We start from the raw sequence: 27,235 nt of genomic DNA, 5'->3' as shown, positions 1-27,235 counted from the left end.
ACATTAATTGTTATCAGAATAATAGAGTTAATAATAGAGCCGAGGTGGCGCAGTGGTTAAATGCAGCACTGCAGGCTACTTCAGCTGACTGCAGTTCTGCAGTTCAGCGGTTCAAATCTCACCGGCTCAGGGTTGACTCAGCCTTCCATCCTTCCGAGGTGGGTAAAATGAGGACCCGGATGGTTGTTGGGGGCAATATGCTGACTCTGTAAACCGCTTAGAGAGGGCTGAAAGCCCTATGAAGCGGTATATAAGTCTAACTGCTATTGCTATAATTACTGAAGTACATAAGTTGCTAAACGCTTTGCTTTTTATCCATTCACAAAGTCTTGGGGGCAGGTGGATCAGTATTCTTTGATCAGACAGAGAATTTTAAAAAGTTAAATTTAATAACACATGTAACTAATGTTACACAGAGTGATTAACCTCCCCCCCCCAAAAAGGGTCATAATGGCAGTATAGGGATAAAATCATAAGATCTAGAAATAAACTTCAAATGTGCTTGTCACTAATGTGTGGCCAAATTTTGGGGAAATGATGGTTTGAACCAGGATTTCCCAAACTTTGTAGTATTGTGATGATACTACGGATAATAAATGAATTTGTGTAATGTCTCCTCAAGTGACCAAAATATAATGGTTTTGGGATGGGGGAGAATTAGGATTGTGCAAAAAGTAAATATGCAATTTATATGTTATAAATTACATTTTCAACTTATATTGAAACTTATATTTATATTGAAGTATTGTAAATTCTTTTGATTTTGCATGCTGTAACTTTGCACTGATATTTGTGCAGGCAAAGTGAAGACTGGTGCTTGGATTAAGGTTTGACCGAGGCTGTCATTCTGCTTGTGCAGTACTGATTTTTTTTTTAAATAATTGCATTGCCTCCTAAATTGTGGGTGGTTTCAACCCACAGTTTGAAAACTTCTGTTTAAAGCAATAAAATATTTAAATTTAGTTTGCTAGGAACTATTGTTTTGACATTTGACCTTCTACAATTAACAAAGTTTAATTTATATTTAATTTATGAGAATTTCATTTGCCATTACATTTGTAGCGTTTTGCAAATCAGTTTGCATAGTGATTAAGACATTGTGGGTTCTTGTCTTCCCCCCCCCCCCCCTCAGCCAGCTGGGAGAACTTGGATTAGTGACTTTCTTTCAATTCTAGGAAAACCACTTCTGAAAAACTTTGCCAAGTAAATTTCAGGGACTTGTCCAGGCAGTCTCCAAGACATGATTGAATGGAAGGAAAAAAATTAATATTTGAGGTACTTAGAACAGCAGCCTTTTTATTCATTGAAAATCCCTACAGACAACTGGTTCTTTGTATTCACACAACAAGAATGTCTAATGTGCTGACTGTTAAGGCTTATCAAATGGCCACTTACTGAATTGAAATGGTTGCATCCTGTTTTCTAAGAGATAAATGTCAAAAATTTAAATAAAGCCCCCAAAATGTAAATAAATGCCAAAACAATAAAGCACCATTTTGTTATAATATTTAAGGGATTTGTTACTTTATTACCATGTTTTATATTATCCAGACACTTACAAATCAGTTTGTACTGATTATGTGTTCATTTTAATTGATAGGTACAAATCATTGGTGGGCTGCTGCCGGCATTACTGCCGTTCGGTGCAGGCAAAAAATTTCGGTGCACAAAATTCCCCCCCCCTCCAAATCCTCACATCATTTCCAAATCTCTGTTAAAGTATGCATATTATTTAAATAATCATAATAAATAATATGATTATTTATTCATATCTTTGAATATGCTTATCACCATGATTTATGAAGACTATATGTTTCATAATAAGCTTCTGAATAAAGTCTCAGAGACATGTTTGGTTTCAAAGTTATTTGCTGTAAATCCCATTTTTCGTTATGCGATAAATACATGTCAACCCTAGGTTATTTAATCTTTTGACTCAGTGGTGGGTTTCAAAAATTGTTCGAACCTCCTTTGTGGGTGTGGCCTCCTTTGTGGGAGTGGCTTGCTGCCCATGTGACCGGATGGGAGTGGCTTGCCGCCTATGTGACCAGATATGAAGATGCCGACGACACTTGTCAGAACCACCTTAAATTACCTCATACACAGCACTGGCATGCATAAGAATATGATGTAAACTTGTTTTTTAAAAGGCATCTTTGGTTTGCGTTAAAACAACTTCAACACACGCAATGTTCTGATTGCACCACAAACGCAGTAGTCATCCTTACCATTCACAGAGGCACTGAGTTTTATAAATATGAGCATGATAGTGTAGAATAATCATATCCAAGGACCAGTGGTGGGTTTCAAAAAATTTTGGAACCTCTTCTGTAGGTGTGGTCCACTGGTGGAACCTCTTCTAATTGGTTCGGTAGATTTGACGAACCTGTTCTACCGAATAGGTGCAAACTGGTAGGAACCCACCTCTGTTTTGACTCTAGAACAGGGGTGTCAAACTCATGTTACGGCAGTGTTACATGGTGTATCGGGACTTTTCCCCCCTTCGGTAAACCGGCCATGAGTGTGGCCAGCGCATGATGTATTTTCCCGTAGACCAGGACTTTTGACAGCCATGCTCTAGATTTATCCGATTTATTTTTCTTGCCGTCTCATTAGAAAGCTTTATTCTTAGTTGATTCTGAAGATCAGTAAATGTTTTGAAAATACTTCTACTTCTAATGCAACTTTCTGGCAGCTTTATCATTAGCACTTTGAGGGAAGTTGGAAAACATGTGGTTACCTTCCACTGAGAATGGCTTCTAGAACTATACAGTATTGCCTACACCTATCTTGACTCCCTTTCTTAGTGAGAAATAGCTTATTTCTAGTTAATAATGTGATATTTCACATCATCACCTAGAAATAACCTACAATATTTCTCACTAAAGCAGTTTGTGTCTTTATAATCATGAAGATAGTTGGCTGTTTCATACATCATGGACTGTGGTTGCAATTTAGCAAGGAGATGGTTTCCTGTTTAAAACCAAGCTATTCCTGTATGAGAATTTATGGAACCAACATTATGACTTCATCGTCTATTTTGTAAAAAATAAATATTTAAAAGAACTAGTCTAGCCGGAAATGAGACTAGAAACTCTGAATTTCTTATTCAGATTCTACTAGCTCATCCGTTAAAATGTCTTAAGTGGAATTATAGAATGGGAAGAAAAGTATGTGTTTTTTTCATATGACGTGAAACAAGTCATAAGAGAAGATCAGATGGGTAAGAAATACTGAAGTGAAAAGAGAACATCAGAATGATAAACATTTTAAAAAGAACACTTTTAGAACATTGCACTTTTTGAATTTTTAAAATCAGTGTATGGTGCCCTTTCTTGCAAAATATAATGCAGAACAATATATTTTAAAAACAAGCAACAGAAAAGAAAAGAGGCAGCAATCTAATCCTCAACATATTAATCCAAAATAGAATGGTTTGTTTTATTCAGCTTCAGAACTTTTTAATTGTGGATGCGAGAAAATTGCCATATCTTTGTAATCAAATGATTCATGTACTATAGCAATTATAAAGTTTCCTCTTTAGTTGTAACAGCTAGAATCCATAAAAACATGGAATTTTGTGAGGTACATAGGTACATATAGAAATTAAAAAAAACAGACTTCTAAAGTGAGGGAGTAATGAGTAACTTAATTTTCTTTACATTAATTATAGCAATTCATGTTCTGGCAACGAAGAATAGGTGATATTTCTAAATGTCATAAATAGTGGTGGTCTAGAACAGAGATTTCACTCTAGCTAACAATCTAGACCAGGGGTGTCAAACTCACATCGTCATGGCGATCTCACATGATGTATCGGGACTCCCCCCCACTAAACCGGGCATGGGCATGGCCAACATGTGATGCGGGCTGGGGGCTTCACAGTCCTCATCTAGACAAAACACAGCATGAGTATTGTTGAACTGACTGAAGGACTAGATAATTATTCACCTGATTTATACAAAAATAAATACATATATATTAATTAAAAATAGCAAGTAATTCAGGTTCACCGATAAATGCGTGAAAGCCTTTTCCGCACCAACAGAACCGCGGGGGTCAAATCCATGCGGTCTTATCCGCTAATCGTTATGCGACAGCGCGCCGACATGTGCGCGCCGACACAATCGCGTGCACATGTTTAAAACGCCGGTAGCTAAATCTTTAAGGCGTGGAGAGAGTCTTATGTACAAATCAGAAACATCACAACACTTAATAGGGGCAGAACAAAGGACAAGTTAAATGGGAAAGAAATGCTTAGCAGAAAAAGAGATCCATCGGATCAGAGTCGCCTGATTTCCTTTTCCATTTCTTTTGCCCTGCTCTCAGCGTAGGCTTAATTTGTATTTCAAAATATATCAGGCTTTTAATTTTCAATAGTATTCTGCATGTTGTTTTATGTAGATTTATATTCTAAGCATTCAACCCTTAGCTCCAGCTGATCCAATGAATATAGCTACAAAACTCTGAATACAAAAAAGTTGCTTTGCTAGAGAGAAGGTGAAATGGGTGAGATACTTTCAGATATATTCACATTCCTGGATGCTGCTCTTGGGGAATTTCTTTCTTTCTTTCTACTTTTCCTTCATCGCGGTTTCGTCGGCGCGCTCATATTGACGCGAAGTTGTGGCGCGCTAATGATGCCGCGGCGTTGTCGGCGCTATTTTGTCGGCACTATTTTGACGATCACTGTTTTGACGGGTCACGGGTAATTCAAGCCATTATATTTCAAAAGAGGGAACTTCTCTAAAAATAAGGGAATTGGCAAAAAGGAAGTTGCATGAGAAATTAAGAGAGTAAAATCTCTCTGGAATACTTTGAGAGTTATTCAAAACCACAAAAAGGGAAGCTTCGTTATAATGTATACCACAAATCAGAAAAGTACCCTGCTCACCAGGTTAAAAAAAAGCTATTTAAATAAGGAGAACAAAAGAGAAACACATTAAGTAGCCCCAAAGATAAAATAGCAACAATAAAAACTGAACAACTTTTCAAGCAATTGTAACACCTGCTGCAACTAATCTCCAGAAGGTTGCTGAATCATTTGCTCTTGCGGCCATGATCAGTTGCTGCCAAGCTTCTTCGTCAGCCTTTCTCTTTAATGCTATTAGTAGGGCCACCCCCCCTCCCCATATTGATACATACAAGTAATCCTATGCAAGGGATTTTTCCTGTTTACATAAGTGGTTTTCTTGGTATATGTATCAGTTTAAGTCTCTCTAGCGCCCTTATATTTATGATAAAATTGTGTTTAGATTGAATGCAATTAAATCATTGCTCATTCTGTTATTGGAAACTATTAAATGCTGACATATTCAGGCTAAATTGTCATAGTTCATGATACTACTTTTTCATTTGATTTGAGATCATGATGGAGGGAATCTGTAATAATTATTTGGAATTCAAGATACTGGCGATTAACATTTGTTGACCATCTTGTATAAGAGGCCCAAAATATATCTATATCTAATATAAACCTAAATAAGGAAATGGTAAATAGGAAATATATGGCAATAGCAATAGCAGTTAGACTTATATACCGCTTCATAGGGCTTTCAGCCCTCTCTAAGCAGTTTACAGAGTCAGCATATTGCCCCCACAGTCTGGGTCCTCATTTCACCCACCTCGGAAGGATGGAAGGCTGAGTCAACCTTGAGCCGGTGAGATTTGAACCGCGGAACTGCAGATAGCAGTCAGCTGAAGTAGCCTGCAGTACTGCACCCTAACCACTGCGCCACCTCGGTCAAGTCATACAGTATGGTCATACAGTATGATTGCTGTTGTGGCCCGGCACAGCAGAAGCCGTTGGAGCTGCCACCAGACTCCGACAGCGAGGGGCCCTATGAGTCGACCTTGGAGGATGTGGAGGACCCTGGACAGGGTTCCAACTCCGAGCAGGGCGCAGAGAGACTGGTTGGCCACCAGGTGGTGCCTGAGCCTTGGATCAGTGGGGAGGAGACCAGAGAGAGTGATCCAGAAACCAACAGTGAGTTGTTCCGGGATGCATGCCATCGAAGGGCTACTCAGCGTCAAGAACAACTATGTAATTACAGGAGGTAATTACACTCAGCTGATGGTCATTAAGCTCCTCTCCAGACTATAAAAGAGACTGCTTGTGCCACGCCCTTCTTGCAGAAGTCAACACTTGGACTAAAGAGAAATGAACTTGGCGGGCTGGATTGCTGCCAGAGTTAGTCTGAATTGCTGCCAAGGTTTGTTGGACTTGCTGCCAAAGTCCTTATCTGTTTATTTGGCTTTCAGCCACCAAGAGTCTGGTCTTGTTATTAAAGGACATTCTATTTTACGCTTGTCTCGGCTTTCGTTACTGGATGGAGGAGAGAGTCAGAACAGATTGCTATCTGCACAGTTCACGGTACTAAATATTTAAGTTTTAATTGTACATAGCTGATTATACTTGATTTGTAGTTGTATTTCAATGTTTCATGCACATACACACACATGTCTGCTAGTTTAAATATATGTGTTCTCTATATAACATTGGACTTAAAGTATTAATATCCAAAGAGAAGTGGACAATTTGCTTGTAAAACATCAATAGTAAATTTTGATTTACTGATTATCTTTTTTTTTCTGTTACCAACAATCTGTAATTTTTCCTCTTACGTTTTTCAGCTTGCAAAAATCTATGTGTGGTGAAACTAAGAAATTGATTTTAGGTAGAATTAATCTGAATGAATGAGAGGAGAGGATTGGCTCCTTATCTTTTGTATCAAGTCAGAATCACACTGCCCTCTTCAATTATCGTATAGAGGAATCTGGATCAGTCAAACGATTCTGACAAAAATAATGTGTGGGGGGAAATAAATTGTATTATTTTATAAGAAATTGAATTTTCCGTCATAGATAGAAAGGCTGAAAAAATAACTATGAAACTATCTTCAGTTTGCTCCTGACCCTCTGTATCTGAATCCTCCTCATATATCGTACTTGACAGCAATTCTGACAACAGTGCAAAATATCAGGTGTCTTCCTGAGAGGGTCTTCAATTATGGCTTTACATTTTTGAGATTGCTCTGAAGATCTATGAAGAGGGATATTATGTCTGTCAAACTGATGTCAATGAAGTGAGGAAGAGGTAGAGAAGGTGCTTGAAGAATGATTCTAGTGGTTCTAATGGAATGCTGCAGAGGTGGATTCCTACCAGTTTGCACCTATTCGGTAGAATCGGTTCGTCAAATCTACCGAACTGGTTAGAAGAGGCTCCACCAGTGGACCCGGAAAGCAGGCCACACCTACAGAAGAGGTTCCACATTTTTTTGAAACCCACCACTGGTCCTTGGATATGATTATTCTACACTATCATGCTCATATTTATAAAACTCAGTGCCTCTGTGAAAGGTAAAGATGACTTCTGCGTTTGTGGTGCAATCAGAACATTGCGTGTGTTGAAGTTGTTTTAACGCAAACCAAAGATGCCTTTTAAAAAACAAGTTGACATCATATTCTTATGCATGCCAGTGCTGTGTGTGAGGTAATTTAAGGTGGTTCTGACAAGTGTCGTCGGCATCTTCATATCCGGTCATATGGGCGGCAAGCCACTCCCATCCGGTCATATGGGCGGCAAGCCACTCCCACAAAGGAGGCCACACCCACAGAGTAGGTTCGAACAATTTTTGAAACCCACCCCTGGAATGCTGCCACCTGGAGTAGATGACTTGGAGGTTCCTCATTATTATACTTAGAGCAAGAGTGTTCAACCTTGGCAACTTTAAGACTTGTGGACTTCAACTCCACAATTCCCTAGTCAGCATGAGGAAGTCTATAAGTCTTAAAGTTACCAAGGTGGGACACCTTTGCAGTAGACTGTGGCAGTTTAAACACAGGGCAGGTGCTTGCTTAGATTTTGATAAGACTGTTATTTGCTATCTCTTTTCAGAGTGGCAGACATTGTGCTGCAAAAGTTTGGTTGCTAAGCAAGACATTTGTTGAGTTGGTTTTGCCACAATTGTTAAATGAATCACTATAATTAAGTTAGTAAGTGAATCTGGTTTCCCCATTGACTTTGCTTGTCAGAAGGTCGCAAAAGATGACCATATGATCCTGGGACGCTGCAACCATCATAACTATGACTCAGTTGCCAAGCATCTGAATTTTGATCCCCATGACATGACAGTCACTAAACAGATTGTTGTTAAGTCGAGGACTCCCTGTGTTGTGTTGGCTACTGTTTGGATAATCTCCTAAACGAGTATTAGGTTCTCATGCAAATATCCTTTATGTGAAATGAGAGACATTGTTCTACTGGATCTGGCCCAGCTGTGGGATTTACTGGTAGGAGAACTCGCCGCTTGTGAATAATAATAATTATTTATTGTCAGTGCACAACATATGTACAATGAGATTGGTTGAGCTTCCTCACCCCCAACACAATACAACGCACAGTGAAGACAAAAAGAAAAAAAAATATATCCCTAACCCAATAAATAATATTAATAAACACCCAGTCCCATTATATTTTAATATTTTAAATAATTTTTGTGTCAGGCCTGCATTTATATTCCTTTTAGAATTTTGGTCTGCCACACTTTCTCTTATTTCATTATGCTGTTTCTTTAAGTATAGTCAATGGGAGGGGGGAATAGACAGGAGTGAGATTGTGGAATGTATTGTTTTCATTCTTTGCTAGAAGCCAAGGTTATCCTTTGTCTCCGGACTTTCACACCTGGCTGGGCACAGATACCAGCGTGGAAGAAGAAGATTGGACCATGTGATGGATTGTGGGTGTGGGGACAAGATCATGAACTTTACTATGTAAAATTAAATCGGAGTCGAAGGCAAAACTATGCTTAAAGTTCCAATTTAATAAAGCAGGCATGTTGGCATAGAGCTATGCGATTCCGACTCTGGAAGTTACATCAGAATCCCACCCAGTTAAAAGTTCATGATCTTGCCCCCTCACCCACAGTCCATCACATGTTCCAATCTTCTTCTTCCACGCTGGTATTCATGCCTAACTGCTTCTGTCCAGGTGTTCAGGTTTGGAAGACAAAAGACAAAACAATCCTTTTTGTTCCAATTTAATATGACAGACATCTTAGGCACATATGTGTTAATCCCAATACTGGAAATTACATCAGAAATTCCACCCAGTTAAAAGTTCATGACCTTGTCCCCACACCCACAATCCATTACATGGTCCAATCTTCTTCTTCCACGCTGGTATCCACGCCCAGCTTCTTCTAGTCAGGTGTGAAAGTCCGGAGACAAAGGATGACCTTGGCTTCTAGCAAAGAATGAAAACAATACATTCCAACATCTCACTCCTGTCTATTCCCCCCTCCCATTGACTATACTTAAAGAAACAGCAGAATGAAATAAGAGAAAGTGTGGCAGGCTAAAATTCTAAAAGGAATATAAATGCAGGCCTGACATTTTGTGGGTTCCAATTAAGGAAAAATAGAAAAAGAATTAATGAAGCTTTCATTATCAAAGCATTCTGCTCTTTCTCTATATGCTGCAAGGAATGTTGGCCTTGTAGAATTTGGTAGGTTTTCTTCTATGTTGGCTGCTTTTGGATGTTGACATTTTTTGTTAATTATCTTCTACAGCAGCTGTGACTGAACTTTTATGCCTAGATACTGGTCCTTCGGAATGTTATGAAAATTAAATGACAAGGATCTGATTACCAACATTACTTGGATGCTTACACACAACATCAACATTAATACCATCAAAGAGATTTTACGTTTTTTTCAAAGACTAGGAGGGTTCTTACATGTGCCGGCTATGAAGGCATTCAGTCACTTACACATTAAATTTATAGATTGGATTTGGCAGCACAGTAATAGAACAAGGAAATCAGTATATGATTATTCTACACTGTCATGCTCATATTTATAAAACTCAGTGCCTCTGTGAAAGGTAAGGATGACTACTGCGTTTGTGGTGCAATCAGAACATTGCGTGTGTTGAAGTTGTTTTAATGCAAACCAAAGATGCCTTTTAAAAAACAAGTTTACATCCTATTCTTATGCATGCCAGTGCTGGGTGTGAGGTAATTTAAGGTGGTTCTGACAAGTGTCGTCGGCATCTTCATATCCGGTCACATGGGTGGCAAGCCACACCCATCCAGTCACATGGGTGGCAAGCCACTCCCACAAAGGAGGCCACACCCACAGAGTAGGTTCGAACAATTTTTGAAACCCACCACTGAGTCAAAAGATTAAATAACCTAGGGTTGACATGTATTTATTGCATAATGAAAAATGGGATTTACAGCAAAAAACTGAAACCAAACATGTCTCTGAGACTTTATTCAGAAGCTTATTATGAAACATATAGTCTTCATAAATCATGGCGATAAGCATATTCAAAGATATGCTTAAATAATATGCATACTTTAACAGAGATTTGAAAATGTGAGGATTTTGGGGGGGGGGGATTTTGTGCATCGAACATTTTTGCGTGGTTCTGACAAGTGTCGTTGGCATCTTCATATCCGGTCACATGGGCGGCAAGCCACTCCCATCCGGTCACATGGGTGGCAAGCCATTCCCACAAAGGAGGCCACACCCACAGAGTAGGTTCGAACAATTTTTGAAACCCACCACTGGTATAGTTCTAAAGAAGGATCTTTTTCCCCCCTTCAAGTTATTGAGGATAACCATTTAATTTATTGAAGCCATTGGATTGCTTTAAGAGATCTAACACGGGAAAGACCATTTGATGTTATCTGTAGTTTTTTCTGTTGTTTCTTTTCAGTTTTAATACTATTGTTGTTTTTTCCTATGATAACTTTATGCCTTTGTCATGCTAGAAAGAAGACCTTAAAACTAAATTTTCAAATATGTGGAAAATCTTTGGAAATCACTCAAATTTGGCAGCAGAATTGCCTGTTTCTGACTGTCTCCAGGTTTCCTATAGTCTCAACATGTGGAGTCGACTGAGAAATTAAGAAAATACAATAAGCAATTTGAGAGGCAGAAGAAACAGTTACTGCCCCTTGTATCTGCAGCAATAAGACATACTGTTTCTCTCCCAATTTCGTTCAAGGGAGAGAGTGGACAGAAATGTAATCACAAATGCCTTGTTAAGGAAGCCAATTTGTAAGATTCATGTAGGATTGCTAAACATTTCAAATTCAAAGCGGACCAGATTGGCTCTTTTTAATCTTACTGGAAGTATTTCAAGTTCAAAATGCTTCCAGTAAAATGGAAATAGTGTCAGGGTGCTTCCAGTGAAAATAATTTCAAGTTAAAAGTATCTTATTTCGCACTCAAAATATTTGAACTTAAATAGTTTGCATACTCTTGCAAACCATGCTCAATGATCAGGAGGAATAAAATATATATATATATATATATTTTTAAAACAGAACTTTTTTATTTTTCTTTAAAAAAAAAACCACAAATATGTCATCATTTGTCAATCATCAAGACATTGAAGTACAATTTTTTTTTGTTGTGTGTACCCCTCCCTCCCTCCACCCCCCACCCCGCCTCCTCCTTCCCCCCCCGACTTCCCAGAACCCGTACCCGGTATGGATTTTTAACTAACACAGTCTAAAATCTATTGAGAAAAAAGAAATAAAGAAATTAATGACATTCTACATTGACCTTAGCTTCTTCTTACTGAACTGACTTTTAACAGTTTAAATCATTTCTGATCTTAAGCATAGGCTAACTGGAATTTCTTAGTCCCGTATTTATTTTGTATATAGTCAATCCATTTTTTCCAGTCTCGTTTATATCTCTCATTTGAATGATCTTTGAGATATGCCGATATTTTAGCCATTTCAGCTAAGTTTGTTACTTTCAATGTCCATTCTTGGATTGTAGGCAAGTCTTCCTTCTTCCAATATTGCGCCACCAACAGTCTTGCTGCAGTTATCAGGTGCAGAATCAAATTGGTCTCTACCACTGTAAAGTCAGTACATATACCTAGTAAAAATAACTGAGGACTAAACTTTATCCTTCTTTTAAAAACATTTTGCATGACCCACCATATTTTTATCCAAAATGCCTTAACCTTTTGGCAGGTCCACCATATATGATAATATGTAGCATCGAGAGAACCACACCTCCAACATTTAGGCTGTACATTCGGATACATAGAAGCCAACTTTTTAGGATCTAAATGCCATCTATAGAACATCTTGTAAAAATTTTCTCTCAGATTTTGAGCTTGTGTAAATTTCACATTTCTTACCCAAATTCTTTCCCATGTATCCAACATTATTGGTTCCTCAATATTTTGAGCCCATTTTATCATACAATCTTTAACTAATTCTGTTTCCGAATCCATCTGTATTAATACATTATATATCCTCTTTATATGCATTAAGCTTTGATCTCTTATTTGTTTAAACAGATTATCCTCAACTTGAATAAAACCAGTTTTTTGATCTATTTTCCACCTAGCCTGTAATTGCCCATACTGGAACCATGTTTGAACTACCTTCTCCTCTTTTAATACCTCTAAAGATTTTAATTGTAATACCCCCCTTTCCGAGGTAAGAAGCTGTCTGTAGGTAATTCTGTCCTGTTTTTGCGCTGTATTCATATTTTCAATTGCGTGTCTAGGAATTGCCCACATGGGTATCTTGTCATTTAATTTATATTGGTATTTCTTCCAGACCCGCAATAAAGCATTTCTTAAAATATGACTTTTAAAGTTCTTATCCAATTTTTTGTTAAATAACAGGTAAGCATGCCAACCAAATAGCAGATCGTGTCCCTCAATGTTCAATATTCTATCATTGGTTAAGTGAATCCAATCACTAATTACAGATAATGCCACTGCATCATAATATAGTTTTAAATTAGGTAGTTTCAATCCTCCTCTCTCACGTACATCTTGCATTATTTTCATCTTTACCCTCGGCTTCTTTCCTGCCCACACAAATTTGTTGATACCCTTCTGCCATTCTAAAAGGTTCGCATCTTTTTTTAGTATAGGTAACATTTGGAAGAGAAATAAAAATTTTGGTAGAATGTTCATTTTCACTGCCGCTATCCTACCCAGCAAAGATAGGTGCAATTTCTCCCATTTTTTCATCTCTGTCTGTATGCTATGCCAAAGTGGTTCATAATTATGCTTATATAATTTCCCATTTGAAGTTAAAATGTTAACTCCAAGATATTTGACTTTTTTAACTACCTCACATCCTAGCATCACTCCTAATTCTTCCTTTTGTTTAATATTCATATTTATAGCTAATATTTTGGTTTTTCCTAAGTTTATTTTAAAGCCCGACACTTGACCATATTGATTAATCATATTCATTAAAACCATACTGGATTCCTGCGGTTGTTCCAATATTATGACCAAATCATCCGCAAAGGCACGGACTCTATATTCTTGCTGCCTAATCTTGATCCCTTTTAAACCATCCAAGCCCCGTATTTTATTCAACAATACTTCCAAAGTTATAATAAACAATAATGGGGACAAAGGACAGCCCTGTCTTGTACCTTTTCCAATTTGAAAAGAGTCTGTTAGACTTCCATTGACTATGATTTGTGCTGTTTGCTGTTGGTATATTGCTTTAATTGACTGTAAAAAATTATCTCCTATCTGCATTTTTTGCAGTATCTTCAACAGAAATTGCCAGTTAACTCGATCAAAGGCCTTCTCAGCATCCAAAAATATAAACGCAGCAGGGATCTGGTTGTTCTTTCCCAAATATTCTAATGCATTAATAATTAATCTAACATTACTTTTCATCTGTCTCCCTTGTATAAAACCTGTTTGGTCCGTATGTATCAATTGTTGAGTGACCAACATTAACCTATTTGCTAATATTTTAGTAAAAAATTTATAATCTACATTCAGTAATGAAATAGGTCTATAATTTTTGGGTTGAGTAATATCTTGATCTTCTTTGGGTATCAAAGATATAAACGCTGTCTTCCAAGATGGAGGGACTTTACCTTCCGTTTGAATCATATTAAATAATTCTCTAAGAGGTTCTACCATTTCTAACTGTAAGTTTTTATAGTAAACCGCTGTCAAGCCATCTGTACCTGGTGCTTTCCCTGACTTTAATTGCTTAATTACCTGCAGGATTTCCCCCGAGGTTATTGGTTGATTCAATTTTTGCCTGTGTTCTTCTCTAACTGAAGGTATTTTCTCTTTGTCTAAATATTTGTCTATGTCTAAACCATTAATTTTATCCCCTTTATACAGTTCTGTAAAAAATTCCCAGAAAGCCTTTTGAATCTCTTCCTGTTGAAACACCTCCTTCCCTCTGTAAATCAGTTTAGATATATTTCGCGTTTTCCTTTTTTTCCTAATCTGATAAGCTAACCATCTGCCAGGCTTGTTTGCATTACAAAAAGTATTGTGTTTTGCATATAATAGATTAGTAGCCACCTGGTCAGAGGTCAACATGTCAAATTGAGATTTTAATATGTTAATAGCTTCCTTAACCTTTGTATCATCTGGGTTCATTGTTAACTCCAGCTCTTTTCTCTTAATTTCCTCTTCCAGTTCTGTTCGTTTTAACCCTTGCTTATTTCTATGTGTTTTATTTATATTCATCAAAACTCCTCTCATATACGCTTTGCTTGCGTCCCATACAAATTCCATAGATGTACCCTTATTCATATTCAAAACAAAATATTCAGATAGTAATTTTTTACAATCATTAATGTACTTTTCATATCTAAATAAGTTTTCATTCAATCTCCAAGACCTTCTTGCCTGCACTACCCTTCCCAACTCCATCCAAACTGGGTTATGGTCCGAAAGGATCCTAGCTGCAATCTTTGTTTTCTTGACCCTAGAAAGCAAATCATTAGTGGTTAGAATAAAATCAATCCTTGAGAGGGATTGATGCCTGTCCGAGAAGAAAGTGAAGTCACATTCCTCTGCATTTCTTTCTCGCCAAATATCTCTCAATTCAAAATCATCCATAATGTCAAAGAAAGATTTGGGTAACTTTGCTCGCATCTTGGTATTTAGGCGGGAAATCTTCTTATCTTTCTTAGTGTCTATCACTCCATTCCAGTCACCCAATAGGAGGAATAAAATATATTTTAATGTTATACTAATAAGGAGCTGTTGTAAACTGAGATGCCTTTGCTGCATATTACACTAAGTAGCACAGTCCTGATAAATGGCCTCCATACTACCATTATTACTGGGTAGAAGATGAGGATGATAGCAATAGCAATAGCAGTTAGACTTATATACCGCTTCATAGGGCTTTCAGCCCTCTCTAAGCGGTTTACAGAGTCAGCATATCGCCCCCACAGTCTGGGTCCTCATTTCACCCACTTCGGAAGGATGGAAGGCTGAGTCAACCTTGAGCTGGTGAGATTTGAACCGCCGAACTGCAGATAACAGTCAGCTGAAATGGCCTGCAGTACTGCACCCTAACCACTGCGCCACCTTGGCTCTATGCATGGAGAAGCACTTAATTCGTATGTAATGTTTATACAGGCAGTCCATGACTTGCAAATATAGTTGAGACCATAATTTCTGTTGTTAAACCAGGTGGTGGTTAAACGAGTTGTGCCAATTTTACAACCTTTTTTTGACATGATTGTTAAATGAATCACTGCAGTTGTTAGGGTTAACTTTGACTTATCCCCATTGACTTTGCTTGTCAGAAGCTGACTGAAAAGGTCACAAATGGTGATCCCATGATCCCAGAATATCACAACTGTCATAAGTATGTGGTGGTGTTTACATTTTAATCGTGGCTGTGGGGATGCTGTGACGGTCATAAGTGTGAGGACAATTTGTAAGTCACTTTTTTCAGCACCATTATAACTTCAAATCCTTGCCAGATGAATGGTTGTAAGTCAAAGGCTACCTGCATAGCCAAACTTTAAAGTACATTTTAAAAAAGAGTGACATTTATGATCTACCAAGAGTTAATTTATAAAGCAAACAACTTTTCCTTAATATGAAATCTCTCTTTATCATAAACTCACATGTTTGTTTGGGCAAGTAAGTTTTGAACAGGAACCTAAATCTATTCTGTCTGCTATATTTAGGATTTAGGATTTATTTCATTTATATGCCACCCTTTTCCCCGAAGGGGACTCAGGGCAGCTCACAATTCGGTCAGGGAAGGGGGTACAAACAGGGGATAAAAAGACGAACATAACAATACACATTTTAAAACACAACAACCATACCATTCGAGGAGGGGGGCAAAAGCTCTTTAGCCCCAGGCCTGTCGGAACAGCCAGGTTTTAAGGGCTTTGCGGAAGGCCTGGAGGGTGGTGAGGGTTTGAATCTCCACGGGGAGCTCGTTCCAGAGGGTCGGAGCAGCCACAGAGAAGGCTCTCCTCCGGGTAGTCGCCAGTCGGCATTGGCCGGCGGATGGAATTCGGAGGAGGCCTAATTTGTGGGATCTGATCGGTCTATTGGAGGCAATGGTACTTGGTATATGGTACTTTTTCTCATGAATGTTACTACAATTGTTTTTAATAATCTTCCTACTTTTTCTAATCAGTTTCTTAGAAATTAATTTTTTTCTTCCCTTTATTATGGGCAATTAGTAATTTTGTGTGCCTTTCTTTAGGTCACGATGATGCTTTATGACAAATGTTTTTCTGTCTTTCTTTCTCTCTAGGTCAGGAAGATCCCAACAGTTTACGGTATAAATACAATTTTATCGCAGATGTGGTGGAGAAGATAGCACCCGCTGTGGTTCATATAGAATTGTTTCGCAGGTAAACAAGATCTGCAAGCTGCATTGCTAGTCCTGCTGATTATATGGATTTTAAAAATAACTATTTTGAATTAACATTTTATGATGCTCTTAAATACTGTTTCACCTTTTGTAAAAATGTACTGATCTGTATCTATGGAGATTCTCAGTCATCCAGGTCATGGTTGTCTCAAAGATGCTTTTGAACTGAAGAATTAAAGAAGCTTCTTAGATGAGAAGCAAAATGTCTTCAAGGAAAAACCAAGCAGTTTCCTTTTGAAAAAGCACCTTTGCGACATAGTGATCTGTGCGTTTTGAAGATGCTGAATATATAAATAATGTCAGAAATTGGCAGAATATCAAAGATTCATACGGATGTTGTTATTTAGAGCCGAGGTGGCGCAGTGGTTAAATGCAGCACTGCAGGCTACATCAGCTGACTGCAGTTCTGCAGTTCGGCTGTTCAAATCTCAAGGTTGACTCAGCCTTCCATCCTTCCGAGGTGGGTAAAATGAGGACCCGGATTGTTGTTGGGGGCAATATGCTGATTCTGTAAACCACTTAGAGAGGGCTGAAAGCCCTATGAAGCGGTATATAAGTCTAACTGCTATTGCTATTTCAGAAATTAATTTACTTTTTGATATTGGGGTTGTCTTTTAGATTGCCTTTTACAAAAAGGGAAGTCCCTGCTGCCAGTGGCTCGGGATTCATTGTTTCTGAAGATGGACTGATTGTTACAAATGCTCATGTGGTTACCAATAAGAACAGAGTGAAAGTGGAACTGAAGAATGGCGTGACGTATGATGCTAAAATTAAAGATGTCGATGAGAAAGCAGATATTGCACTAATAAAAATAGATACTCAGGTGAGTTTATGTTAATCAAAATAGTACAGGTGCATCTATTATCTGAATAATAGCCACATATTCTAGTTAAAAGCTATACTAAAAAAAGCAGTTCCTTTCCTTTGTATTGGTAGTCATATCCCCTTATTGGAAAATCAGGAAATATGCAAATAAATTCAAGAACCAAGTATTTAGGCCCTTATCTTTTTTCCCCATCTAGAACAGGATTGGTGTAAGATACAGGCCCCCAACCTTTTGGGCACCAGGGACCGGTTCCATGGAGAAAGGTTTTTTCATGGACTGGAGGGGGTATAGTTTCATGTGCTGATTGCATCCCACACATGGGGCTTTGCTTGTTAGCTGGTCCGAGGTGGCACAGTGGTTAAATGCAGCACTGTAGGCTACTTCAGCTGACTGCAGTTCTGCAGTTCGGCTGTTCAAATCTCACTGGCTCAGGGTTGACTCAGCCTTCCATCCTTCCGAGGTGGGTGAAATGAGGACCTAGATTGTTGTTGGGGGCAATATGCTGACTCTGTAAACCGCTTAGAGAGGGCTGAAAGCCCTATGAAGCGGTATATAAGTCTAACTGCTATTGGGTTGGGGACCCTTGATTTAAGGAGTTAGAAAAAACACATAATTGCTATCCTGGCATTAATTTAGTCTTCCCATTGACATATTGATTAAAATGCAAATCATCTATGTCCTAAAATGTTTAATTAAAAGTCTCCTGCTCCTAGATATATTGTATTTAGAAACAAAACAAACAAATATTACACATCTGATGAACTAAGAAGTTATTACTGCACAGATTTACAATGGGAAATACTTGAACAATAGACCATGGACAAGAGGTTACAGGAGTCCTCATGGTTATGCATTCCTTATTTTGGATTTGAATATAATATTTTAGAATGCTCTTCAATCGATATGTCAGAAGGACTTTTGCTAGACCAGGAGATTAGATCAAGGCAAGCAGAACACTGCATTGTGGCTTTTTAATATGGGGCCATCTAAAATATAAAAGATACTTTCTATCTCTACAGTGACTGTCCATTTTGTTCTTCTTTGACGCAAGAGTCCAGTAGGAGTACAGATTGTTCCTATGCAAATACATCCTAATTCTACAATTTGACCTTGAGAAGCAGAATGCATAATTAAATATAGATAATTCACTTGCTTTGAAGATCATATTCTGGCCCAGGTTTAAGTTGCCTGAAGTGTAACATTTGATTTTCTTCTAAACCATTCTGGTTTTCATGTGGCTTGTCATTAAATTCATAAGCTGGAAATCTCATTAAATTCATGAAATTTCAAAGCCGTTTAATGCATTGCTGGTGTTTGGCATATTTTAAAAGATACTTTTATTTCCGCGCTGCTGTTCAGGAAATGAAATACACAGGTACACAAATATTTATTTCAAAATTTCAGATCTTGAAGGGATATTCAGCAAGTATTAAGTAGCTTGATCATTATTATATAAACTGAATGACATTTTACATACAAAGCATACACTTATTGGACATATATGCAGAAGAATTTTCATAGGGATATACATAGATTGAAATAGCAGTTAGACTTAGCAATAGCAGTTAGACTTATATACCGCTTCATAGGGCTTTCAGCCCTCTCTAAGCGGTTTACAGAGTCAGCATATTGCCCCCAACAACAATCCAGGTCCTCATTTTACCCACCTCGGAAGGATGGAAGGCTGAGTCAACCTTGAGCTGGTGAGATTTGAACCGCTGAACTGCAGATAACAGTCAGCTGAAGTGGCTTGCAGTACTTCACCCTAACCACTGCACCACCTCGGCTCTTATAAAAATAAAAATTCAGAGAATTTGATAATAGCTTGATGTCATTCATTATTGTAGGTCTGTTCAAAAGGAAACAAACTTGTCATCGGCGTTCCAAAAGAAGTAGAATAATTACCATAGCTTTAATATTTATTTTACTAGTTTGGCACAGGTTTCATAGATATTCCTAGCTCATTTCAATTTTGCTTCAGTTGTTTAGAGTATACAGAAGTATCTTAGGCCCTGCTCTAAACAGGTATATTTGTATTTGATTTCATTTGCATTTTCCAGAGGGCATAGGGCAGGGTGTCATGAAAAGGAATCTATTGAACTACAATTCATGAGAATCAATTACAGTCTACGAATAGACCACAACAGGGAAGTGTTATTTGTCTGCCTGGCCACTTGAAAAATATAATCAGCTAATCTATTATCTGCTGTATAATGTTCCCAGGATTGGCATCAAAACATCCTGAATTACTGACTTCAGCCTGGAAATCTAGGTCCTCTTGAATCAGCATTCTGGGAATCATCTACACAAAATGAGAAATAACCTTTATTGATTCAAGCAAAACAGGGATTAGAATAGGACTGGACAGTACACCAGCATTCTTCCTAATAGTTTCTTGCTGTACATCACAAAATACAATTGCTCAGCACTGGTGTTTGAAAGAGGGGGAGAGGAAAGATTAGGGTGGGAATAGACAAACCTGATATATTTGGAATTTTTGAGAGTGCATTGTTGGGCATTATAGTTATCACAAACCAACCATTTACCAAAAGGCAAATACAGTGAATTTTCTACCAGCCAAGCTTCCCTTTTATAGAAAAGTGGTTGTTATTATAAGAACTGGAAGCAACTGCTCACATGCATTGTCTTATCTGGGGCCTTGAGGCATTCTTGTGAATCATAGTGGCGCGCTATCGCTGGAGGGGGGGAGAATTCACCCCATTTCCCTTTGGCCACATATTTGTTATACCATGTGACCACTCTAGCAAAACATTGCTCTTCCACGCCATCATTTAGATGATAGGAATTTCCTGTAGACATTTGAACATTTGGCCTGAAGGTTTACAGTGGGGAAAAAGTCTCACATGCACAACTGTACATCTCAGGGTACAGGCAGAAATCCGATGAAGCTTGACTTGAAAGCTCACATGGGCAGCGAACATTCTGCTTTCAGTAATGCCTGAATGAAATTACAAACCTTTTCCGGCTGTGCATGGATCACGGGATGATGTATATTGTGAGGCCGAGTTTTGGCAAAGGTGAACAGAGGAAATAAGTTGATAGACACATACAGTAGCTGAGTTCAGCAATTTCCTTTTAAGCATTGTTTCCTGAATTATTTCAAGCATTGTTTCTGGAAATAATGTGCTGCAGGAAATTCTTCATTCTAGCTAATACAAAGTAGTTGCTTACTGCTTTATACTGTTTTAAATTTTTTCTGAAGTTAATACTTCTTCTTTTTAGTGAATTAAAATTATGCGCGATAGCAATTTGACAAGCTGTATGATTAAAACATTGTCTTTTTATAATTTTCCATAACTGGAATATTTTAATATGCTCAAATTGTTGTTGAATCTATCCATTTAACTTTTTTTCCCCTGCAGCATATTTTCCATCATCCTTCAGATATCTGGGTTAAAACACATGAAGACTCGATGTAAGATTCCATGATACTGACATTTCAAAAACAGTTGTGTTCTTATAACAGTTTTTCTTTAATTGGTGGCTAAGAATAGGATGATTTACAAAAAAACAGGAAAAAAATTAACAAAGAACTGAGCTAGGGGCTGCAATGGAATGAACTAGTTTCTAATTATTAATTTGTTTTTCCCTTGGAAAAGTCATCAGCATAAATTAGAAACCTTTTTCTTTGAACTTTCCATAAAGTTGTGCTTTATAATATGCATTGAGATAGTCTGTACAATGGATATCAGCAGAGGAAGGTAAAGAATCAAATGACAAATTATACCAATGTGAATTTTTGTAGTTGCATTATGATGTCATATATAACCATATTCATGTGAAGCTTGCATTATGACATCATGATGCATTGTTGAAAGAAATGTCCTTCTGGGTTCAGCTCCAAGTGGGGAAGAAGACACTGGAGACATGGAGGCTGCTTGGAAAGATGGTTTATTGTTGGACAGGGCCACATGGCTTGAGCCCTGAACAGAAAAGGTGATCACATGCTTCAATGTTGGTGAAGAAGAAGAGCAGGGCTGAAGGAGGGGCTTGCTAGGCTTTTTATACCCTGTTTAGTCCCACCTCTCTGTTTCCTCTTCCTGTGTAAGAAATGTATTCTGATTGGTTGTCAGACTCCCATGGGGCCATGCAGGGCTCTCTAGGCTGTGATGAGTTCTCAGATGCCATGTGGAAATTTGAGCAACGTTCCAATATCCCTTCCCCCTGCAGCTGCAGTGGAGAAGTCTTTATTATGTAAAGTGGGCTAGCCTGGCCTTCTCAATGGCCTATTGACAAAGTGGGGATGGGCAGTAAGCTACAGGCAACTCTTCTGTCTTTTAAAGCATGTTTCTTTCTTTTCACATCCAGAGAAATATTCTGCCTTTTCAATATTTCCTAGGATATTTCATTTTTTCTGGGAGAGGGCTGGATGATAACTTCCCACAGCACATTTCATCATTCTGACATTTCTGTGATGCTCCTGTCCATAGTACTGGATTTGAATATGTAGAGAAAGACCAACGCTCTTTATAAATGCTTACTGAAGAAAGAGAGACAGGATAATTTTTAGAAATCAGTGATACAAGAAAATGAAGGAAGTGGCCAGTGTTCGCGACAAAGCATCATTCTTAGAAGGAAAATAATGATCCCTCTAGTCAAATTAATAACTCATCAGTTGAATATGAAACAATTGATATTTCTTGGTATCTATTCATTATTTTGTAATATTTGTCACTCTTCACTTATTTTACAAAGAATCTTAAATGCCTCTTTATTCAATCCTATGTACCCTACTTCATTTTAAGGGAATCATCCTCACAAGAATCAAAATAGTGAGCAAAATTCTTTTTTACTTTTAACTAAATTTAACTAACATTTGTTAAATGGGAATTGTACTTTAATGCAATTTTCATGCTTTGGAGCAAACAGTAAAGCTTTTCCAAAGGAAGAGCTGCTGTTTTGGATCACTAGGATTTGTACTAAATCCTGATTCACACATTATATGATTTTATTTTTGTGTTTGCTTATTGGGGTGTCTGCTTATTGCACCATTGTTCACATCAGTGGTGGGTTTCTATTATTTTTACTACTGGTTCGCTCGTGGACGCATGTGCGCGGACGCTTCTGTGCATGTGCAGAAGCGGGTGGGCGGAGCCTCCCGCCGCTGCTACTACCGGTTCAGGCCGAATCCGCGCCGAATCGGCAGCAACCCGCCTCTGGTTCACAAGGATAGCAGAATGTCCCTGTCAGATTTCAAACTTTAATGAAGTTTTTCTGTTTCTTCAGCAAAAAGTAACTTGATAAAGAGCCATCGTGAATGCAACTCATATCCTCTGAATCCACTGTGGTTGATTAAAGGCCAAAACAAATAGAACTGAGTAAACCTCCCACACTAAATCTGCTAAGATAGGAAAAATGTGCATAATTTGAGTACGAAGCTAAGAAATTCTTACAGTTTATCCAACTGTTTTTTTTTTAAAATTATTAACTTGGTAGCTTATCTAGGGAAAGCCTGAAAGTTTAGACTTAGAACCTCTGTAGATGTCATCCAGAAATATTGCTGGATTTAGACACCTGACAAGGATTTGTCAACTGCTTATCTCAGATTTAATCAAAAGAAAGAATAAGAAGAGTTACTGTATCTATTTGCATCTTAGAAATACCCAGAAATGTTCAGTACCTTAAATTGCTCTGCTGTTGCTGTTATTTCCCTGACTTGGTTTAGTTCAGAGATGGGAAACTTTTATGACTGGGAGTTGAAGTCCACAAGTTATAAAAGGGCCATAGTTCCCCACTCCTGGTTTAGTTGAATCGATGAGAAGGGGATAATTAGTATCAATGAAAAAAATGTTTGATAAGCTTGTACTTTTATTAAGTTGATAGCAGGTGGCAGCATCTAGCTGGACTTAGATATTAAGCAAGGCCCAGACTGGTTAGTATTTGTATGGGCAACATCAATTCAGCATTGTAGGCAAAATATCCCAGAGGAAACGTAGTACCAAACTATTTCTGTATTACAGCCAAGAAAACTACATGAACTTGTTTGTAAAGTTAACAGACATTGAATTGAATTTCAAAGAACTGTTACTTTTCTGCTCATGTAACCTAGGTAGATTAAGTGTTTTAATCTTGGATATAAATTATTTTCTTTGAAAAGAAATACTTTATATATGTTTAGCTATTCCATATCAATATATATATAATATATATACATCCATATATATACATATATATACATACATATATGTTCTGACCCCCCCTTCTCCGTCCAGGAACGAAAGCCGAAACCAACGTAAATGAGAAGGTTTCTTTTAATCAGTCCAGATTCTCGTTGGCTGCAAGTCACATAAACAAAGAGATAAGCACTCTGGCAGCAAGTCCTACAAAACTTGGCAGCAATGCAAACAAACTCTGGCAGCAATCCAGCCTGCCAAGTTTGTTTCCTGTTAGTCCTTAACGTTGACTTCTGCAGAAGGGCGTGGCACAAGCAGTCTCTTTTATAATCAGGAAAGGATCTTAATGAGCATCAGCTGAGCGTAATCACCTGTAATTATGCCCTTGTTCTTGAGGCTGAGTAGCCCTTCGACGGCGTGCATCCTGGAACAACTCACAGGCGTTTTCTGGATCACTCACTCTTGTCTCCTCCCCACTGATCCAAGGCTCAGATGCCACCTGGTGGCCAACCAGTCTCTCCGCGCCCTGCTTGGAGTCGGCACCCTGTCCAGGGTCCTCCACCTCCTCCAGGGCCGACTCATAAGACCCCTCGCTGTCGAAGTCTGGTGGCAGCTCCAATGGCTCCTGCCGGGCGACAACACATATACATATACATATACATACACATACAGTTCAAAGTTAATGTAATTTCTGATAACATTGCTATATCTGCAGCCAAAGATATACAGATAAATACAAATATTGTATGAAAGAAAATATTGGCAGCTATATGCACAACAAATAGCTGGTTTTGAATGATTTATTATGAAAAGCCTAAGTAAGCATTTGGCTTATGTGCTCTTAATATGAGGAATTTGGAACCATTAATTTCCCTTTTTTTTTTTATTTGTGTCATAATTCATGTATATGATTTACTGAAACGTATATAAGTAGATGTGGTTTATTTTGACTGGCTTTAAAAAGTTGACTAGTGGCAATAAACCGTAGTGAATTTCACTTTTTAGGCTTCAATCACATATATGAAAAGAAAGGAAGAGTATTTGTCGAGGGAAGTCTTGCCTCTTCGCAATAATTAACCTAATTCATTACCCAACTACAGTCATAAGTACTACCATAGTTTTTATGGTGCATTGTGCATCATTAATTCAAATCCAGTACAGTGTCAACTAATAAATAGGATCTAATTACAGAAAGGAAGAAAAAATACTTGTTTGCAGAATTTGAATGGAAACATGCATATGGCCTTTCCAAATACATCATTCTTCATGATGTCTTGTTACAGCTTCCATAATTCTCATGCCCACACTAATTGCCGTATGTTTTTCAACCCACATAGAGAGAATTAGCTTATGCCAGGCTTATTAATAGGACAGTAAGGGTCAAATGCTTTCATCAAATGTTTTCATACTTGCTGGCAATCCCTCTCTTCAGTCATTTCCTGCTCAGATTTTGCTTTGAAGGAGGCCTTAAGTCTTCTGATGTGTTTAAAATCTAATTAATCAGTACTACCACAATATACAAAAAAAAGAGAAAAAATTGCCTTCTGAAGCTGTGGAATAACTTTATGCTTCAAAGACTGCTTTCATTAGCTATCTTAAAAGCCCCATAAGGTAAACACATGGGATTAAACTTTCTGAGGTTTGGTTATATCTTTTGGGGTACTTTCAATGTTTGGTAAAAGCCGTTTCTGAAATGTGACTTAATTTATCTTCATAACTGCCATTTATTAGCATACTTATAAACAAGCATGTAAAGTTTGCTTTCCTGATTTTCCATCGTCTGTGTACACAGGGAGAAAAAAAAGTGTATTCCCTCTGGCCACCCAAACAGTAACCACAGAGCAAGAGAAACCAAGCAGACAGATTGATGGGCAAAGGAGAAATGGGGAGGGTAAAAGGTCTCATTTCTTTCTATTCCTAATCATTAGGTCAGTGTTTTTCAACCTTGGCCACTTGAAGATGTCTGGCTGGGAAATTCTGGGAGTTGAAGTCCAGACATCTTCAAGTGGCCAAGGTTGAGAAACACTGCATTAGGTGAATGGGCAGAATAAGTACAATGGTCAGGGTAAACTGGATCCAGTCTTTGCTGTATCATCACCCTCTATAGCAGGGGGGGATGTCAAAATCAAGGCCCGTAGGCCTGCCGGGGTGCTTAGATTTCGCCTAGGGGGACTATATGGGACTAAGAAATTCCAGATAGCCTATGCTTAAGATCAGGAATGATTTAAATTGTTCAAAGTTAGCGTAGCAAGAAGAAGCTAAGATCGATGTAGAGATGTTATTATCCCTTTTTTTAATTTCTTTTTTCTCAATATATCTTAGTCTGTGTTTGTTAAAGATCTATACCGTGTACGGGCTCTGGGAAGCCGGGGAGGGAGGTGGGGTGTTGGGGGGGGGGGAGGGAGGGATTTACACTATACGATGTGTTAGATTTCAATGCAATGCGACTACACATGTATACTGTTTTTCTTTAATTTCTCTGTAAAAATAGGCCAAGTTAAGTACATTGACATATAGTGGAAATACACCAAGGGGAGGAGGAGTGGGATAGAAGAAAGATAGGTAGAGAGGGTGGGAGAGAGGATGGGAGGGAAGGTAAGAAGGAAGGGTGGGAGTGGATCGGGAGAGAGGAGTGGTAGAGGGGGAGGGGAAGTAAGGTAGAGGGGGATGATGGAGGGAAGATAGAAAGTTGGAGGGGGGTGGAAGAAAGAGGTGTACGGAGAGTGGAAGAGGTATATTGGGTTTCTATTTTTTGTGGTATTGTTAATAAGAGGAATTGCTGTGATTATTGTTTAATGTTGTATGGCTCCGGCTATGCACAGTATATATGTGAGTGTATGAAAATGAAAAAATGGAAAATAAAAACCTTTTTCACAAAAAGATTTCGCCTAGGGGGCTGCCCTGGAAACAGCATAGGACTGGACCGGGGTGCCTCTGTCAGTGAAAACTGAGCTTGGAAGGGCCACAGGCAGCCCTCTTGAGCTCCTTTTCACTGACAGAGGGTTGCAAGAGGCCATAGCAGCTGAAAATGGAACATGCGAGGGCCACGGGCAGTCCTCCTGAACTGTGTTTTTGCCGGCAGAGGGTTGCAGGAGGCCGTCGTAGCCAAAAATGGAGGTTGGGAGCCCATTTTCTCTGGCAAAGTGCTTGGGGCACCACAGGTGCCCACAACATGTGTGACATCGAGCTGGCCACCCCCCTAGCCACCAATCATTCACTCCCTGAGGTCAAACACAATCCTGATGCAACCCTCCATGAAATTTGAGTTTGACACCCCTGCCGAGGTGGCGCAGTGGTTAAATGCAGCACTGCAGGCTACTTCAGCTGACTGCAGTTCTGCAGTTCGGCTGTTCAAATCTCACCGTCTCAGGGTTGACTCAGCCTTCCATCCTTCCGAGGTGGGTAAAATGAGGACCCGGATTGTTGTTGGGGGCAATATGCTGACTCTGTAAACCGCTTAGAGACGGCTGAAAGCTCTATGAAGCGGTATATAAGTCTAACTGCTATTGCTATTGCTCTATAACAAGGGTCCCCAAACCCCTGGGCCTCGGATAAGCACTGGAAGCGGGCTGTGCAAATGAGCAAAGCCCATGCACATACCTATGG

General features: G+C 38.5%; 1 protein-coding gene across 1 annotated transcript in view; it reads left to right on the top strand.

The window, feature by feature from the left end:
* Positions 1-27,235, top strand: part of HTRA1 (HtrA serine peptidase 1) — a 57,300-nt gene that overhangs the window by 11,303 nt on the left and 18,762 nt on the right. Inside the window, exons 2-3 of the mRNA XM_032225451.1 lie at positions 16,550-16,649; positions 17,288-17,492. Of these exons, the coding sequence (XP_032081342.1) occupies positions 16,550-16,649; positions 17,288-17,492 (305 nt within the window). The remainder of the gene's footprint in view (positions 1-16,549; positions 16,650-17,287; positions 17,493-27,235) is intronic.

The sequence above is a fragment of the Thamnophis elegans genome, chromosome 10 (genome assembly GCF_009769535.1).
Source record: "Thamnophis elegans isolate rThaEle1 chromosome 10, rThaEle1.pri, whole genome shotgun sequence".
In the NCBI taxonomy this organism is placed as follows: domain Eukaryota; kingdom Metazoa; phylum Chordata; class Lepidosauria; order Squamata; family Colubridae; genus Thamnophis; species Thamnophis elegans.
The sequence above is the reverse complement of the archived record's forward strand: the minus strand, read 5'-3'. Positions and strand labels throughout refer to the sequence as shown.